The sequence below is a fragment of the Chiloscyllium plagiosum genome, unplaced genomic scaffold (assembly GCF_037043375.1).
Source record: "Chiloscyllium plagiosum isolate Xiang-an unplaced genomic scaffold, Cpla_swu_hap1 HiC_scaffold_2, whole genome shotgun sequence".
Taxonomy (NCBI): domain Eukaryota; kingdom Metazoa; phylum Chordata; class Chondrichthyes; order Orectolobiformes; family Hemiscylliidae; genus Chiloscyllium; species Chiloscyllium plagiosum.
The window spans coordinates 139,983,803-140,001,340 of NW_028270140.1; the positions used below are offsets into that span (position 1 = coordinate 139,983,803).

At 46.3% G+C, this 17,538-nt stretch overlaps 1 protein-coding gene across 2 annotated transcripts in view; it reads left to right on the forward strand.

Moving 5' to 3' along the window:
- Window positions 1–2,342: 2,342 nt before the first annotated feature.
- LOC122557178 (15-hydroxyprostaglandin dehydrogenase [NAD(+)]-like) overlaps window positions 2,343–17,538 on the forward strand; it is a 105,127-nt gene continuing 89,931 nt past the window's right edge. The window contains exon 1 of one of the 2 annotated variants that reach the window (XM_087973830.1): window positions 2,343–2,505. In XM_087973830.1, the coding sequence (XP_087829956.1) occupies window positions 2,413–2,505 (93 nt within the window). In that variant the 5' untranslated portion in view covers window positions 2,343–2,412. The remainder of the gene's footprint in view (window positions 2,506–17,538) is intronic. The other variant, XM_043704579.2, reaches the window with a different exon arrangement.

Consider the following 17,538-nt stretch of genomic DNA (forward strand, 5'->3'; position numbering starts at 1 on the left):
TGTATTAACCTTCCCAGGAACGAACCAATTTCTATGCTGAGCTCTCCTGATCCATTATCGCTGGTGCTGATTTGTCTAGAATGATCACTTACTGCTCCAGTAAGGCACGGTTCTATCTTCAACTCACAATGTTTTGCAATAAGTTGTTTTTAAAAACTGCAAACACTTTCTTACACAGCTTCCTTTTTTTAAATTGTCCAGTTATAGGAAGGATATTATCAATTTGGAGAGGGTTCAGAAGAGATTTATAAGAATGTTGTCAGGTATGGAAGGTATGAGTTATGAAGAAAGTCTGGATAGGCCGGGACTTCTTTCACTGGACCTTAAGAGGTTGAGAGGCGACCTGATAGAAGTTTATAAAATAATGAGAGATATAGATAAAGTTAATGGTAGTTGTCTTTTCCCTAGGATCGTCGATTTCACGGTGAGAGGAGAGAGATTTATGTGATCCATGTTGTCCTGAAGGCTGGGAGTTTGCTGTGAACAGTGGTCTGTTTAAGGTTTGGTGGTCATTTAAAGGCAAGAGTCGAGGTGTAGGGAAGGTCTTGGCGAAGTGACCATCCTCATCAATAATGTGTTGCAGGCTGCGCAGAATATGGCATAGTTTCTCCGCTCCCAGGAAGTACTGAACAATGAAGGGTACCCTATCTGTTGCATCTCGTGTCTGTCTCCTGAGGTCATTACGGTTTCTCACTGTGGCACATCAGAACTGGCGATCAATGAATCGAACATTATACCTTGTTCTTATGAGGGCATCCTTGATCACCTTCAGCTGTCCGTCATGTTCCTCCTCAGCTGAACAGAGCCTGTGTACGTGTAGGGCTTGTCCGTAGGGGAGGGCTATTTTAATATGTTCAGGGTGGAAACTAGAGAAATGTAGCATCATGAGGCTATCTGTGGGTTTGTGGTAGAGAGAGGTACTGAGGTGCCTGTCCTTGATGGAGATGTGCACATCCAAGAATGAGACAGTCCATGGTAAGTCTGATGGTGGGATGAAATTCGTTGATATCACAATGTAGATGTTTCAGTGAATCCTCACCATGGGTCCAGATGAATAAATGTCATCAATATATCTGCTATACAGTGCCAGTTGGAGGTCCTGCCTAGGGAAGAAATCTTGTTTGAACCTATGCATGAAAATGTTGGCATATTGGGGTGTAAATATGGTCCCCGTGGGGCTAAATGAAGAACTGATTGTCAAAGATAAAATTGTGGTCAAGGATGAATTCATGGATGTATCAATTAGATTTACTCACTGCAAACAAACACCTTACACATTCTCCCCCCCCCCATTTTAAAGCAGTCAGTCCATCGTCTAAAAATAATGGGATAGGGTCACTTCAAATAGTGACTCTGAGTGTGAAACAGTTGCGAAATGCAACTCATATTTACATCTGCATTTTGAAAAGAATGATAGAAATAAGAAAATAAGAAAATAAAGCTCTCTGTCAGCAACGAAACAAAACTGGCATCAAGTGCATGCAAATGTAGTCCGATTCAAGTAAGAGATGTCTTTGGTTTGTTTGGATAGAGTCAAACTCCAGTGTTTCAGCAGAAATTGCTGGAAAAGCTCAGTAGGTCTGGCAACATCTGTGCAGAGGAAGCACAGTTAATGTTCTGGGCGCAGTGGGTTCTGAGGAAGGGTCTCTGGGCCCAGAGCGTTAACTCTGATTTCTCTACACAGATGCTGCCAGACCTGCTGAGCTTTTCCAGCAGCTGTATCCGCAGTTCTTTCCGTTTTTATTTAGTATTTAACTCCAATGATTTTGTTTCTTTGACTGTACAGAATGCAAATGCATTTGTGGTTATGCACATATATATGTTTGGAATTTGCACGTCCTCCCCGTGTCTGTGTGGGTTTCCTCTGGGTGCTCTGGTTTCCTCCCACAGTCCAAAGATAAGCAGGTCAGATGAACTGGCCATGTTAAATTGCCCATAGTGTTAGATGCAGGGGTAAATATAGGGTAGGGGAATGGGTCTGCGTGGATTCTCTTCAGAGAGTCGGTGTGAACTTGTTGAGCCAAATCGCCTGTTTCCATAATGTAGGGAATCTAATCTAATAAAGTTTTTTTTAATGAATAAAGTCTATTTTGAAATATTATAAAACTGGACACGTGGAGGTACTGAATGCTCCTTCAATGTTGAGGGTGCATCGTGATTATTAAATCGGGGTTTTTTATTTTTGTCGAGTGGAACCTCCTGGATAGTTTGACTGACAACTAGCAGGCGGCAGAAAAGGGTTCAGAAAACTGGCTGCTACTTTTTGAAAGAGTTGCTATTGCAGGCGTTTCCTGGCCAGGGGCCAGCCTGCAGTGTTGTTCACAGCAAGAAGTCCCTTGTTAGTGCGAGTGCAGGTAGGAGCAGGACAAGCTCCCGGCTGGAAAACCTGAGCATTGCAGCACAGCCAGTAAGATGATCCTGAAGAACTGTGTGGGTTTGATAACGGGAGCGTCACAAGGGCTGGGGAAGGCGTTCGCTGAATCTCTCTTAAAGAAAGGCGCACAGGTAACACACAAGGGCATACTATTCCAGAATCATTGGAGTGTGGAGGAAACTGCTATCGCTTCCCTCCGGAGAGGAGCTGACATGTATTTGTTTGCCAGGGAGCAATGGCTAACTAAATGTCGCTTGCCTTTCCTTTACTAGCAGCTTCACCTTCAGCTTTTAGTCTCTTAGACTGTGCTGTACAAATATCCTGAATTCTGTCACTGCAGCATGAACTGAGAATTGTATGGAGAAGGTTTTACTTTCTGTTGCAATGACAGAGTGGGTGGGAGAGGAGTGCTTTGCTGAGTGGGTTGGAGTTGAACTTAAAGCTCAAGGATTATTCATCAGTCACCCTTGACATCCTTGTATCAATCCCCACCCACCCCATTCCTGGTCCCGTCCTGTCGATTCAAGACTCTCTTGTTCCATTCCACGCTCTCAGGCTTCCAATCTGCAGACAGCACAGAGAAAGTTCAATATTGAAACCACTCAGATCACACTCTGCTTTGTTATGGACCCAACTAGGTATCTTTCCTATGGGGGTGGATGAAGGGGGCCAGGGATTGATAGTGATCCAGTACATATGTTTCCTGCTCAGCACTGGGAGAGGAAATTGTTACTATCAGTGATAAACAGTTTTGTGTACTCAAACTTAGTCTGGCAAATGACACGCATTCTTAAGAACACAGCTGATGACTGCTGTTCTCCGTGTTTCCAGATTAAATCTAAAAGCGTGGAGGCATGGTGATCAATATTGATTAAGCAATCTTTGTTACTAGAAAAAAGTTTTATTTCTTCTTCCATCCATGTGGGCTGTCACTGTTAAGACCAACATTTATTGCCATTCCCTTATTGCCCTTGGACTGAATGGCCTCACAGGGGTATTTTCAGAGGGGAGTCAAGAGCCAACCACATTGCTGTGGGACTGGAGTCACATGTCGACCAGGCTGGGTAAAGGATGGCAGATTTTTCCTTCCTTAAAGGGCATTAATCCTTCAGATTGGTTTTTACAAAGATCAACAATGGTTTCATAACCACCATGACTGAAATTAACTTTAAATTCCAGATTGTTTAATTCATTCATGTTGCAATTTCACTGGCTGCCATGACAAGGGGTTCATAGCCAGGACAAGGTTCCACAGGCAGCAAGGGGTTGTCATGGGGTTAAGGAAGGGAAGCATGGGGTTAAGGAGGGGGCAAGGAGAGAGTTGCCCAGAGTTGAGGGGTTGGCAGGAGAAAGAAGATGGGATGGGAATCGATGGTGGAAGGGGAATAAGGCAGTGGGTTGGCTGGGAGAGATTAAAGAAGGGGTGCAGGGGAGATTGTTGGTTTGGGAATGGGATAATGGGAATTGGAAGCAGGGTAGGGAGCAGCCATGGGAGGATGAGGGGTGGGGCTTTGGCAGAAGAAGGAAGGGAAGAGGGGACGATAGGGGTGAAGAGAGATAGAGTGAGGGGGAAGGATGGAGTAAATGAAGGGGTGTGAAATGGAGGGAAGGCAGAGAAGGCTTGAGAGGACTCGGGAAAAGTGAGTAGAGTGTTAAAGAGGAGGCGAGGAAGAGGAGAGGCTTTGGAGTTGTATCACACTATTGCTGGAGATTTTACAGCTTGATAGAGGATTATTGAATATGGTAGGAGCGATTGTTTTACTGGGAAGACAGCTGATCTGTTCTGGGAATTGTTATTTCCTCTATTGGGAGATGAAGGACAATGGCAACTTTAGCTTAAAATTAGAGCTGGGCCATGCAAGAGCAAAATGAAAAAGTATTTTCTCACACAGAGGGTATTTCAAATCTTGAACCCTGACTCCTCAAACACTGGGCTCAATTGATATTTTTGAGGAGAAAGTGAGGTCTGCAGATGCTGGAGATCAGAGCTGAAAATGTGTTGCTGGAAAAGCGCAGCAGGTCAGGCAGCATCCAGGGAACAGGAGAATCGACGTTTCGGGCATAAGCCCTTCTTCAGGAATGAGGAAAGTTTGTCCAGCAGGCTAAGATAAAAGGTAGGGAGGAGGGACTTGGGGGAGGGGCGTCGGAAATGTGATAGGTGGAAAGAGGTCAAGATGAGGGTGATAGGTCAGACTGGGGTGGGGGGGAGAGGTCGGGAAGAAGATTGCAGGTTAGGAAGGCGGTGCTGAATTCGATGGATTAGACTGAGACAAGGTGGGGGGAGGGGAAATGAGGAAACTGGTGAAATCCGAGTTCATCCCTTGTGGTTGGAGGGTTCCTAGGCGGAAGATGAGGCGCTCTTCCTCCAACCGTCGTTTTGTTGTGGTCTGGCGATGGAGGAGTCCAAAGACCTGCATATCCTTGGTGGAGTGGGAGGGGGAATTGAAATGTTGAGCCACAGGGTGGTTGGGTTGGTTGGTCCGGGTGTCCCAGAGGTGTTCTCTGAAACGCTCCGCAAGTAGCCGGCCTGTCTCCCCAATATAGAGGAGGCCACATCGGGTGCAGAGGATGCAATAGATGATGTGGGTGGAGGTGCAGGTGTATCTGTGGCGGATATGGAAGTTTCCTTTGGGGCCTTGGAGGGAGGTGAGGGGGGAGGTGCGGGCGCAAGTCTTGCACCTCCTGCGGTTGCAGGGGAAGGTGCCGGGAGTGGAGGTTGGGTTGGTGGGGGGTGTGGACCTGACGAGGGAGTCACGGAGGGAATGGTCTTTACGGAATGCTGATAGGGGAGGGGAGGGAAATATATCCTTGGTGGTGAGGTCCGTTTGGAGGTGGCGGAAATGACGGCGGATGATGCGCTGAACATGGAGATTGGTGGGGTGGTAGGTGAGGACCAGTGGGGTTCTGTCCTGGTGGCGGTTGGAGGGGTGAGGCTCAAGGGCAGAGGAGCGGGAAGTGGAAGAGATGTGGTGGAGGGCAGCATCGACCACGTTGGGGGGGAAATTGCGGTCCTTGAAGAAGGAGGCCATCTGGGTTGTGCGTTTTTGGAACTGGTCCTCCTGGGAGCAGATGCGGCGGAGTCGAAGGAATTGGGAGAATGGGATGGCATTTTTACAGGGGGTAGGATGGGAGGAGGTGTAGTCCAGGTAGCTGTGGGAGTTGGTCGGTTTGTAGTAGATGTCCGTGTTGATTCGGTCGCCTGAGATAGAAATAGAAAGGTCGAGGAAGGGGAGGGAGGAATCTGAGACTGTCCAGGTGAATTTGAGGTCGGGGTGGAAGGTGTTGGTGAAGTGGATGAACTGTTCAACCTCCTCGTGGGAACACGAGGCAGCGCCGATACAGTTATCGATGTAGCGGAGGAAAAGGTGGGGGGTGGGGCCAGTGTAGTTGCGGAAGATGGATTGTTCCACATATCCTACAAAGAGGCAGGCATAGCTGGGGCCCATGCGGGTGCCCATGGCTACTCCTTTCATTTGGAGGAAGTGGGAGGATTGGAAAGAGAAGTTGTTCAGGGTGAGGACCAGTTCAGTCAGTCGAAGGAGGGTGTCAGTGGAAGGGTACTGGTCGGTACGGCGGGAAAGAAAGAAGCGGAGGGCTTTGAGTCCTTCGTGATGGGGGATGGAGGTGTACAGGGACTGGATGTCCACGCTGAGGCCAAACGCCAGCTCGCAGATACCTCCTCCTACTGCCCCCTTGACCATGACCCCACCCCCCACCACCAAACCATCATCTCCCAGACCGTCCATAACTTCATCACCTCGGGGGATCTCCCATCCACCGCCTCCAACCTCATAGTCCCACAACCTCGCACCGCCCGCTTCTACCTCCTGCCCAAAATCCACAAACCTGACTGCCCCGGCTGACCCATTGTCTCAGCCTGCTCCTGCCCCACCGAACTCTTCTCTGCATACCTTGACACCGTCCTGTCCCATTTAGTCCAAGAACTCCCCACCTACATTCGGGACACCACCCATGCCCTCCACCTGCTCCATGATTTTCGCTTCCCCGGTCCCCAGCGCCTTATTTTCACCATGGACATCCAGTCCCTGTACACCTCCATCCCCCATCACGAAGGACTCAAAGCCCTCTGCTTCTTTCTTTCCCGCCGTACCGACCAGTACCCTTCCACTGACACCCTCCTTCGACTGACTGAACTGGTCCTCACCCTGAACAACTTTTCTTTCCAATCCTCCCACTTTCTCCAAACAAAAGGAGTAGCCATGGGCACCCGCATGGGCCCCAGCTATGCCTGCCTCTTCGTAGGGTATGTGGAACAATCCATCTTCCGCAACTACACTGGCCCCACCCCCCATCTTTTCCTCCGCTACATCGATGACTGTATCAGCGCGCCTCGTGCTCCCACGAGGAGGTTGAACAGTTCATCCACTTCACCAACACCTTCCACCCCGGCCTCAAATTCACCTGGACAGTCTCAGATTCCTCCCTCCCCTTCCTCGACCTTTCTATTTCTATCTCAGGCGACTGAATCAACACGGACATCAACTACAAACCGACCGACTCCCACAGATACCTGGAGTACACCTCCTCCCATCCTGCCCCCTGTAAAAACGCCATCCCATTCTCCCAATTCCTTCGACTCCATCGCATCTGCTCCCAGGAGGACCGGTTCCAAAAACGCACAACACAGACGGCCTCCTTCTTCAAGGACCGCAATTTCCCCCCCAACGTGGTAGACGATGCCCTCCACCGCATCTCTTCCACTTCCCGCTCCTCCGCCCTTGAGCCCCGCCCCTCCAACCGCCACCAGGACAGAACCCCACTGGTCCTCACCTACCACCCCACCAATCTCCATGTTCAGCGCATCATCCGCCGTCATTTCCGCCACCTCCAAACGGACCTCACCACCAAGGATATATTTCCCTCCCCTCCCCTATCAGCATTCCGTAAAGACCACTCCCTCCGTGACTCCCTCGTCAGGTCCACACCCCCCACCAACCCAACCTCCACTCCCGGCACCTTCCCCTGCAACCGCAGGAGGTGCAAGACTTGCGCCCACACCTCCCCCCTCACCTCCCTCCAAGGCCCCAAAGGAAACTTCCATATCCGCCACAGATTCACCTGTACCTCCACACACATCATCTATTGCATCCTCTGCACCCGATGTGGCCTCCTCTATATTGGGGAGACAGGCCGGCTACTTGCGGAGCGTTTCAGAGAACACCTCTGGGACACCCGGACCAACCAACCCAACCACCCTGTGGCTCAACATTTCAATTCCCCCTCCCACTCCACCAAGGATATGCAGGTTTTTGGACTCCTCCATCGCCAGACCACAACAAAATGACGGTTGGAGGAAGAGCGCCTCATCTTCCACCTAGGAACCCTCCAACCACAAGGGATGAACTCGGATTTCACCAGTTTCCTCATTTCCCCTCCCCCCACCTTGTCTCAGTCTAATCCATCGAATTCAGCACCGCCTTCCTAACCTGCAATCTTCTTCCCCACCTCTCCGCCCCCACCCCAGTCTGACCTATCACCCTCACCTTGACCTCTTTCCACCTATCACGTTTCCGACGCCCCTCCCCCAAGTCCCTCCTCCCTACCTTTTATCTTAGCCTGCTGGACAAACTTTCAATTGATATTTATAAGACTGAGATCTAACTGCCGAGAGTGTGGTGTTAAAAAAGCAGAGCATGTCAGGCAGCATACAAGGAGAAAGAAAATCGCCGTTTCGGACATAAGCCCTTCATCAGGAATGGATGCTCCTGCTCCTCGGATGCTGCCTGACCTGCTGTGCTTTTCCAGCACCACACTCTCGACTCTAATCTCCAGCATCTGCAGTCCTCACTTTCACCCTTAGATCCAACAGCTATCATTTGGTCAGAGTATCAACGAACAATAAAGCACAGTTGGGGTCCTTGTGGATGTAACACAGTAAGCTAGCACACAGGTCATCAGGAAGGCTAATGGAACGTTGGCCCTTATTTCAAGGAGGTTGGAGTATAAGAGTGGGGAAGTCTTACTGCAACTGTTCAAGGTGCTGGTGAGACCACATCTAGAGTACAGTGAGCAAGTTTGGTTCCATTAATTAGGAAAAGATAACATTTCATTGGAGGCAGTTCAGAGAAGGTTTACTAGGATAATCCCCGGTATGGACATATTGTCTTCTGAGCAAAGGCTAAATAGCTTGGAACTTCACTTACCAAGTCCCATTACATTGCAGCTTTCTGTAGTTTTCCTTCTTTTAAATAATACTGTCCTTTTGTTCTCCCTTCCAAAACAAATTGCTTCACATTTTCCCAAATTATACTCCATTTGCCAACTTTTGCCCATTTGATTAACTGGGAGAAGCATTTTGCAGACTGTGATCAGTTCAAGATTGTTATAGATTGTTTAGTAATTAGAGTGTGTTGAGGTTTGTACCTTCGAATGTCAGTGGATAAACCACTTAGTTAAGTAATTAATGCCCCTAATAAATGGTCATCTGTAATACTTTGCACAAGTGCATTAAAAAGTCAAATGTATTTAATTCAAAAAGGCAGAATTTGAAAATAAATAAGCTGAGAGGGTCACAGTGCTGAATAAAGTGTCAATCAGTTGGTTGTGTACATCATGACTATAAAATACAAGTATTAGAGAATTTAGCTAAATATTTGATACTAGAGACCAAATGCAATAATATTTGACAGAGAGCTTGAAGGTAAAGGAACAGAAGAGGAGAAGTTAGCCACAGGAATTAATATGTAAAACAGACATGAGGTCTCAAATCATTTTGTCCTTTCTCTCCATCATCTTAATGGGAGATTTGTAAAATCACCGGAGAAATGGAGTAAATGTCCATTTTTAGTCATTTATTCTGCTTTTGCTAAATATTTGCCAGTGAACTAAAAGGAAATTCCAAGCTGCTTTCCTTTTGTTCAAGTTCTGGTCAGCTGATTTTCCATTCTCTTTGCTCCCTTCAAATTACATAGCATTTAACTGTGGGTCAAAGGAGGGAAAGATTAACATTTACATATGATCTCAGGATTTCCAAACATGCTTTAGTGCCAATGAAGTAAGTCATTGCTGTATTGTGGCTAATTTACACAGTGCGAGCTCCCACCAACAGTGATGTTTATAATATTTACCAGATACTCAATTTGGTTAAAGGCTAAACTTTGGACGGAATCCTATGGAAAACTGCTCTGCCTGTTTTTTGGAACAGTGCGGAGTGATATTTTACATATTTGTAAGAGGACAAATGGCTTTCATTTCAACATCTCATCTAAAGAACAACCTCCCAGCCAGTGCACTGCTCCCTTATTACTGCAGCCGGTGTTAAGCCTGTTTTTAAATTCATTCATGGGATTAGGCCACTTTTGGAATGTTGCATGCAATTCTTGTCTCCTGATGTTATGAAACTTGAAAGAGTTCAGAAAAGATTTACAAGGATGTTGCCAGGTTTGGAGGATTTGAGCTATAGGGAGAGGCTGAATAGGCTGGGGCTGTTTTTCCTGGAGCATCGGAGACTGAGGGGTGACCTTATAGAGATTTATAAAATCATGAGGGGCATGGATAGGGCAAATAGGCAAAGTCTTTTCCCTGGGGTCAGGGAGTCCAGAACTAGAGGCCATAGGTTTAGGGTGAGAGGGGAAAGATATAAAAGGGATGTAAGGGGCAACTTTTTCACACAGAGGGTGGTGCATGTATGGAATGAGCATTTAACAAGCATCTGATGGCTATATGAATAGGAAGGGTTTGGAGGGATGCGGGCCATGTAGTGGCACATGAGACTAGATTAGGTTAGGATATTGGGTTGGCATGGACGAGTTGGACCGAAGAGTCTAATTCCATGCTGTACATCTCTGACTCTATGACTCTATGTGGGCGTCACTGGCTAGGCCAGCATTTAATGCCCATCCCTAATTTTGGGGGCAGTTAAGAGTCAACCACATTGCTATGGTTATAGAGTCACATGTAGTCTAAATCAGGTAAAGATGACAGTTTCCTTCCCTAAAGGACATTAGTGAAGCAGATGGGATTTCCAACAAGTGACAATGGATTCACGGTCATCGTTAGACTCTAAATTCCGGATTTTTTTTTATTGAATTCAAATTCCAGTTGGTGGGATGTGAACATTGGTCCCCAGAACATTAAATGAGTCACTGGATTAACAGTGCAGCGATAATGCCATTAGGGCATTGCCTCCTGTCTGTCACCTTGCATTGAGTGTTGAGGTAATGCAGCGATCAATAATCTGAGCTGTAACTTCAAGAGAGATGATGATGATGGTGCTTGCCTGCCCCTTACATAGCAAAGCACAATACTAGCCAAGCACAGAAGGGGACTTAAGGCTTACAAGCAAAAGCAGGCCATTCAGCCCTCCATGGAGATCAGGGGCAGGGCCTTGGACTGAATGATCGGCCCAAAGTGCTTTTCTTGTTTATCAACCCTTCTTGTTTTGAGGTGTAAGTAGGAATTTAAGGGTGTGCTCCACAAACATGTAAGATTCATATAGGGTGTAAGGTTCAATGTTGAGTGAGAACTTGCCAAACATCAACAGCAGCAGGTCACCAGGCAACATCTTGTGGCACACCTAGAATGGGAACAAAAGAGTTCTAGACAAAGACAGACCAAAGTCTTGTACACATTGATAAAACTTTAATTGTCTATGTCGAGGAACGTGGGAACAAGAGAAGACCATTCAGCCCATTGAGCCTGTTCAACCATTTAATGAGATAATGGTTGATCTGTGGCATAACCCATATGCCTTTGACCCACATCCCTCACTACCTTGGGCACAACATTTATTTGACCCCCCACTGTTTCTAGAGGCAGACATTTACAGCACCCACCCGTGGTTTTGCAGAGAGTGGGGTTGACCGTAAAATTCACCTAGTGGCTATCCTGCTGCCTGCAGCCTCCAACCTGCTCACAACTTGATTTGATTTATTGCAGTCACATATACCTAAGTACAGTAAAAAGCTTTGTTTGCAGGCAGCTCATCGCAAACAAGGACATACAGATCGCAGGTTGCTTAGAGCAAGGGATACAAGGTTATGGCTGCACAGGAGGTGCTCAAAGCAAGATCAACATTGTTTGAAGTTAGAGAGTTGATTCATCAGTCTAATAATGGCTGGGAAGAATCTATTTGTGATCCTATTAGTGCATGTGTTGAAGCTTCTGTATCTTCTACCTGATGAAAAAGGTTGTAGGAGAGCATTACTGAGGCGGGACAGGTCTTTGATACATTGGAAGCCTTTCCACAATAACAAAAAGTAAATGGAGCCCATGGATGAAAGGTTGGCTTCTGTGATAGTCTGGACTGTGCACACCACCTTCTGTAGTTTTTTTTTTAGATTACTTACAGTGTGGAAACAGGCCCTTCGGCCCAACAAGTCCACACCGATCCGCCGAAGCGCAACCCACCCATACCCCTACATTTACCCCTTACCTAACACTACGGGCAATTTAGCATGGCCAATTCACCTGACCTGCACATCTTTGGACTGTGGGAGGAAACCGGAGCACCCGGAGGAAACCCACGCAGACACGGGGAGAGCATGCAAACTCCACACAGTCAGTCGCCCCAGGCGGGAATTGAACCCGGATCTCTGGCGCTGTGAGGCAGCAGTGCTAACCACTGTGCCACCGTGCCGCCCCTAGTGGCAATGCCCTAATGGCATTATCGCTGCACTGTTAATCCAGTGACTCATTTAATGTTCTGGGGACCAGCATTTAATGCCCATCCCTAATTTTGGGGGCAGCAGTGCTAACCACTGTGCCGTTTCTTACGGTCCTGGGCAGAGCAGTTGCCATACCAGGCCATTATGCACCCAAATAGAATACTTTCTGTTATGTGTCTGTAGAATTTGATAAAGGTCCTTATGGGCATACAGAATTTCCTTAGTTGCCTGAGGAAGAAGATACTTTGTCCATTCTTGACCGTCGCATCTACATGGGAAGTCCAGCACAGGTTGTCAGCTGTCATCACTCCAAGGAACTTAATGTTCTCGACCCTCTCCACCTAAGCTCCATTGATGTAGACAGGGGTGTGTCCTCCTCATTTCTTCGTGAAGTCAATGAACAGTTGTTTTGTTTTGCTGACATTGAGAGAAAGGTTGTTATCATTGCATGACAACACCAAGCCTTCTATCTCCTTCCTGTATTCTGACTCCTCATTGTTTGATATCTGTCCTACCATGGTGGTGTAGTCAGCAAACCTGTAGATGGTGTTCATTTGGATTTTGGCTACACAGTCATGAGTGTACACGGCGTACAGTAGGGGGCTAAGAATGCATCCTTGTAGGGCAACAGTGTTGAGTGTTATTGTGGAGGAGGTGCTGCTTTACATGGCAAAGAACCATTAGGAAATTTAGAACCCTCCTTCCCCACCTCAGGCTGGAATTTGGAGGCGAGGGGGAGGGCTGAAATTTGGATGGGGGTTATGGTTTATTCTGCTCAGAGCTCAATTTGGACAAAAGTTTTGGAGGTGCCTCGATTTTTCAAAATCAGGTACCTCTTTGATTCCCTTACTAATCAAGAACCCATCTATTCTGTTTTAAGTACACTTAATGACTTGGCCTCCACAGCCTTCTGCGGCAATGAGCTCCACAGATTCACCGCCTTCTGGCTGAAGAAATTCCTCCTCATCTCAGTTCTAAATGGTGTACCTTCACTCTGAGGCTGTGTTGTCAGTTTCTAGTTCAACCCTACTAATGGAAACATCTTCTCCACGCCCACTCTATCCAAGCCCTCTCAGTATTCTGTAAGTTTTGATGAATCTCGATGAATCCTTCTAAACTCCATTAAGTACAGACCACAAGACCTCAACCACTCCTCGTATAAAAAGCCCCTCATCCCCAGAATCATTCTGGTAAACTTCCCTGGACCCCCTCCAGTATCACCATATCCTTCCTTAGATATTGGGATGCAAAACTGCTCACAATATTCCAAACACGATCTGACCAGAGCTTTACACAGCTGTACATCCCCACTCTTGTATTCTCACCCTCTTCAAATGAAATGCATTTCTCACCCTAACCGCCAACTGAACTTGCATGTTAACCTTAAGAGAATCCCGAACTGTTATCTGTACTTTCGCAGCCTTTCCCCATTTTCAAAATATTCTACACCTCTATTCTTCCTGCTAAAGTATGTATCCTCACACTTTCCCACATTGTATTCTACCTGCCACTTCTTTGCCCACTCTCTTAGCCTGTCCAAGTCTTTCTGCAGCCTTCCTGTTTCCTCAACATGACATAAGTTGGAAGTACATCAATAGGGTCCCAATTACTGTTGGCGGTATCAATGGATCAATGTTTCACAAATTTGTTTGGTTTCCTTTTGCCTATTGTTTTGGTTAAGGCAGTAGCCCACTGAAATAGGAAACCACCTGTTCAGTATTCACCCCTCAGATGTTCTATCTGGAGGTCCATTCTGGAGCCCCCAGGGATGCATACTCAACCCCCTGCTGTACTCACTGTATACCCATGACTGCGTCGCCAAATACCAGACTAATGCCATTTACAAGTTCGCTGATGACAACACCATAGTCGGTCAAATTTCAGATATCAACGAAACAGACTACAGGTGGGAGGTGGAAAACCTTGAAAAATGGCACACTGAGAACAACCTAGCTCTCAATGCTGGCAAAACCAAGGAACTCATTATTGACTTTTGGCAGGATGTTATTCATGCCCCTACGCAGTTACAGCACAGAGGTGGAACGAGTGGAGAGAGTCAAGCTCCTGGGAGTGGTCATCCACAACAAGCTTTCTTGGACTCTCCATGTGGACACACTGGTTACAAAGGCCCAACAATGTCTCTTCTTCCTCAGACAGCTGAAAAAATTTGGCATGACAGTGAATACCCTTGCCAACTTTTATAGGTGCACCATCAAGAGCATTCTGACTGGATGTATCACTACCTGGTATGGCAACTGTAACATTCAAGTTCGGAGACGGTTACAGAGAGTGGTCAACTCAGCCGGACAATCACAAAGGCCAACCTCCCATCTATAGAATCCATCTACCAGGCTGGCTGTCAAGGAAAGGCTGCCAGCATTCTCAAAGATCCATCCCACCCTGGCAATGTTTTTCTACAAACTCTACCATTGGGGGGAAGATAAAGAAGCCTGAACACTCACACCAGCCAATTTTGAAACAGTTTCTACCCGACTGTTGTTAGAATACTGAATGGACTCACAACCTCTTAACATTCACCTGCACCTGTGTTTTTGTTTTTGCTGCTTTTTACCTATTATTTACTTATTTGGGCTACTTAACTCTGTGATCTGCCTGTATTGCTCGCAAGACAAAGCTTTTCACTGTGCCTTGGTACACGTGACAATAAATTCAATTCAATTCAATTCAGTACAGTTTCAGCATTTCCTCTCTGCCCTTAAACCACATGCCTTGGCGAATAAAGGTAAGTGTACTATATGCTTTTCAACCACTTTATTCACCTGTCCTGAAAGCTTAATGGACTGATATACACGACAAGGTCCCTCTGATCCTCTGTACTTCCCTAAGTCTTTCTGTTCATCATGCATTCCTTTGAATGGTAGAATTTTTTGGATTTCTATGAAATCCCCCCTCATGCTTTTAAACTCTGGTGAATTTAGTCCTATCATCCAGCGTCTTTCCATATGTCAGTTCTGCCTGTCCCAGGAATCAGCCTGGTAAACCTTTGCTGCATTCCCTCACTAGACAGAATATCCTTCCTCAGATAAGAAAACCAAAATGCAGGCAGTAGTCCAAGTGTGGACTTAACAAATACTCTGCACAGATGCAGCAAGGCATTCAAGATGGCAACTCGCCACCATCTTCTCAAGGGCAATTAGGGATGGGCAAAAAATGCTGACCCAGCCAGCAATGCCCACATTGAAAAATGATTAAAACATCCCTGTTCCTGTACTCACATTCTCTTGCTATAAAGGCCAGCACTCATTCGCCTGTGCACGTCATGCCTACTTTCAGCACCTTGTATACAAGGACAGCCAAGTCTCATTACACATTCCCCCTTCTCAATCCATCACCATTCACATAATAATCTGTCTCCCTGTTTTTGCTACCAAAATTGATAAACTCACAGATACAGCATCTGACATGTATTTGCCCACTTACTTAACATGTCCCTATCACACTACAGGTTATTGCCTCTAAACCCCTCCTCACCTTTGCTGGCCATGCTGCAGTTGCTGAACAATGGATGTAGAATTTCCAGTCCTCCAGTTCCCTGGCATATTTCACATATCAAAGCAGAATTGCACAATTGTGGCCAAAGCTTTGGCAATTTCCACTTCTACTTTCACTGCACTGAGCAACCTCATGCACATCTCAACTGGACAGGATAACTTCCGACTTTGAACAGTCAACCTTTCTTTGGGGCCACCTCTTTATCCTTTTTGTGTTAAAACCCTTTCCAATCCTGTCTCGTACCATTTCCTTCATTGAGATATTAGTTGCATTCTTTTCTTTAGCTAAGACAGAAGCCTTGACCTCCAGAAGACTTTTTAACCAGCCCCACCTCTCCTCTGAACACTCATGCAATATTTGTGTTTGTAGAGGAGCTTTGGGTTCCACTTATTTCTCCCTTTTGTTTTCCTTCTATCTTTCTAGGTACTTTTTACATCAGTTTGAATGCCTACAGTGTGGAAGTAGGTCATTCTGCTCATTGGGTCCACACTGAACCTTCTAAGGGCATACCTCCATCCCTAGACGCATTTCCTACCCTAGCCCTGCTCTTCCCATGGCTAATCTTCCCAGCCTGCACATCCCTGGACATTATGGGCAATTAAGCATGGCCAATCCATCGAACCTGCACATCATTGGACTGTGGGAGAAAACCCATCCAGACATGGGGGGAATGAGCAAATTCCATACAGACAGTTGCCTGAGGGTGGAACCATCCTAGATCCCTGGTGCTGTAATGCAGCAGTGCTAACCACTGTGCCACTATGCCGCCCCTTGATTTGCTATTGAATTCGGATGCATCAGAAGTCTCTTTCTTTCTGTTTTCTACTGCCTATTTCATCACCTCGGGAGCTCAACTTTTAAATTTCCTTCCTTTTCTCCCTGCAAGAATGTGTTTAGTCTGCATTTAAACTCATTGTTGAAGGACTCTGACTGCACATTTCCTCTTTTATTTTGATTATAATTCACCTTTAATCCTTCTTTCAACCCATTGCCATAAACCTACCTCCTCAGCTTGAGCATCTTAGCCTTTTGATTTTCTCTTTGATCTGTTTCACGACCATCTAAACCCAATTGCATTGGCTTGTGTGGAAAGGAAAATGGAGAGAGATATAACATTTAACCAGTTCTAATATTGGCTTTAAGCACTGGAAAAGTAACGTCAGTTCTGCGACCGCAAGATCCTCCAAACCCAGCAACAAGAAAAATGATCCGAAAGCAGGTTCCTCACCCAAGCCTACTTGTCCAGGACTGAGACATCAGTGATTCTCTTGCACTTCATAGATCTCGGAATCCTTATAATGTGGAAACAAGCCTTTAGGCCCAACAAGTCCACACCGACCCTCAGAAGAGCAACCCATTATACTTTATTAAGACTACATTTACCCCTGACCAGTGCACCTAACTTACACATCCCTGAATCCTATGGGGAGTTTATCATGGCCAATTCACCTAACCTGCATGTCTTTGGAATGTGGGAGGAAACCGGAGCACCCGGAGGAAATCCATGCAGACACGGGGAGAATGTGCAAACTCCAGACAGTCGCCGGAGGCTCCCTGGCTGTGTGAGGCAGCAGTGCTAACCACTGAGCCACCATGCCACCCGATGTACACAAGGAGGGGTTAGGTAGCGAGGAAAGATACAAATGGGAACATCATTGGCCCAGTAATTCAGGCTCAGGCTAATACTCTGGGGACACAGGTTTAAATGCTATCATGCTAATTGTTCAAACTTAACTGAGTTATCGACCAGAGCAGACCAGACCCCCTCAGAATATTTTAAGGTAGCCTAGACCTTAACGTTTTCTTGTTTTAAAGTTAGAGGTGATTTTTCAGTTGCAGTGTGATAGGTAAAATTACTCAACGTTAAGCAAAGCGCAATTTATTTAAACACTGCAGTTAAAATTCAAACCGAAGAAAGAGGAATTCAGTATAACTTAATTATAGGACAACTTAACCTAACAATACATACAGTACGTATTACTAATTAACTACTCCAATATAGTAACATCCCATAAACATACCCCT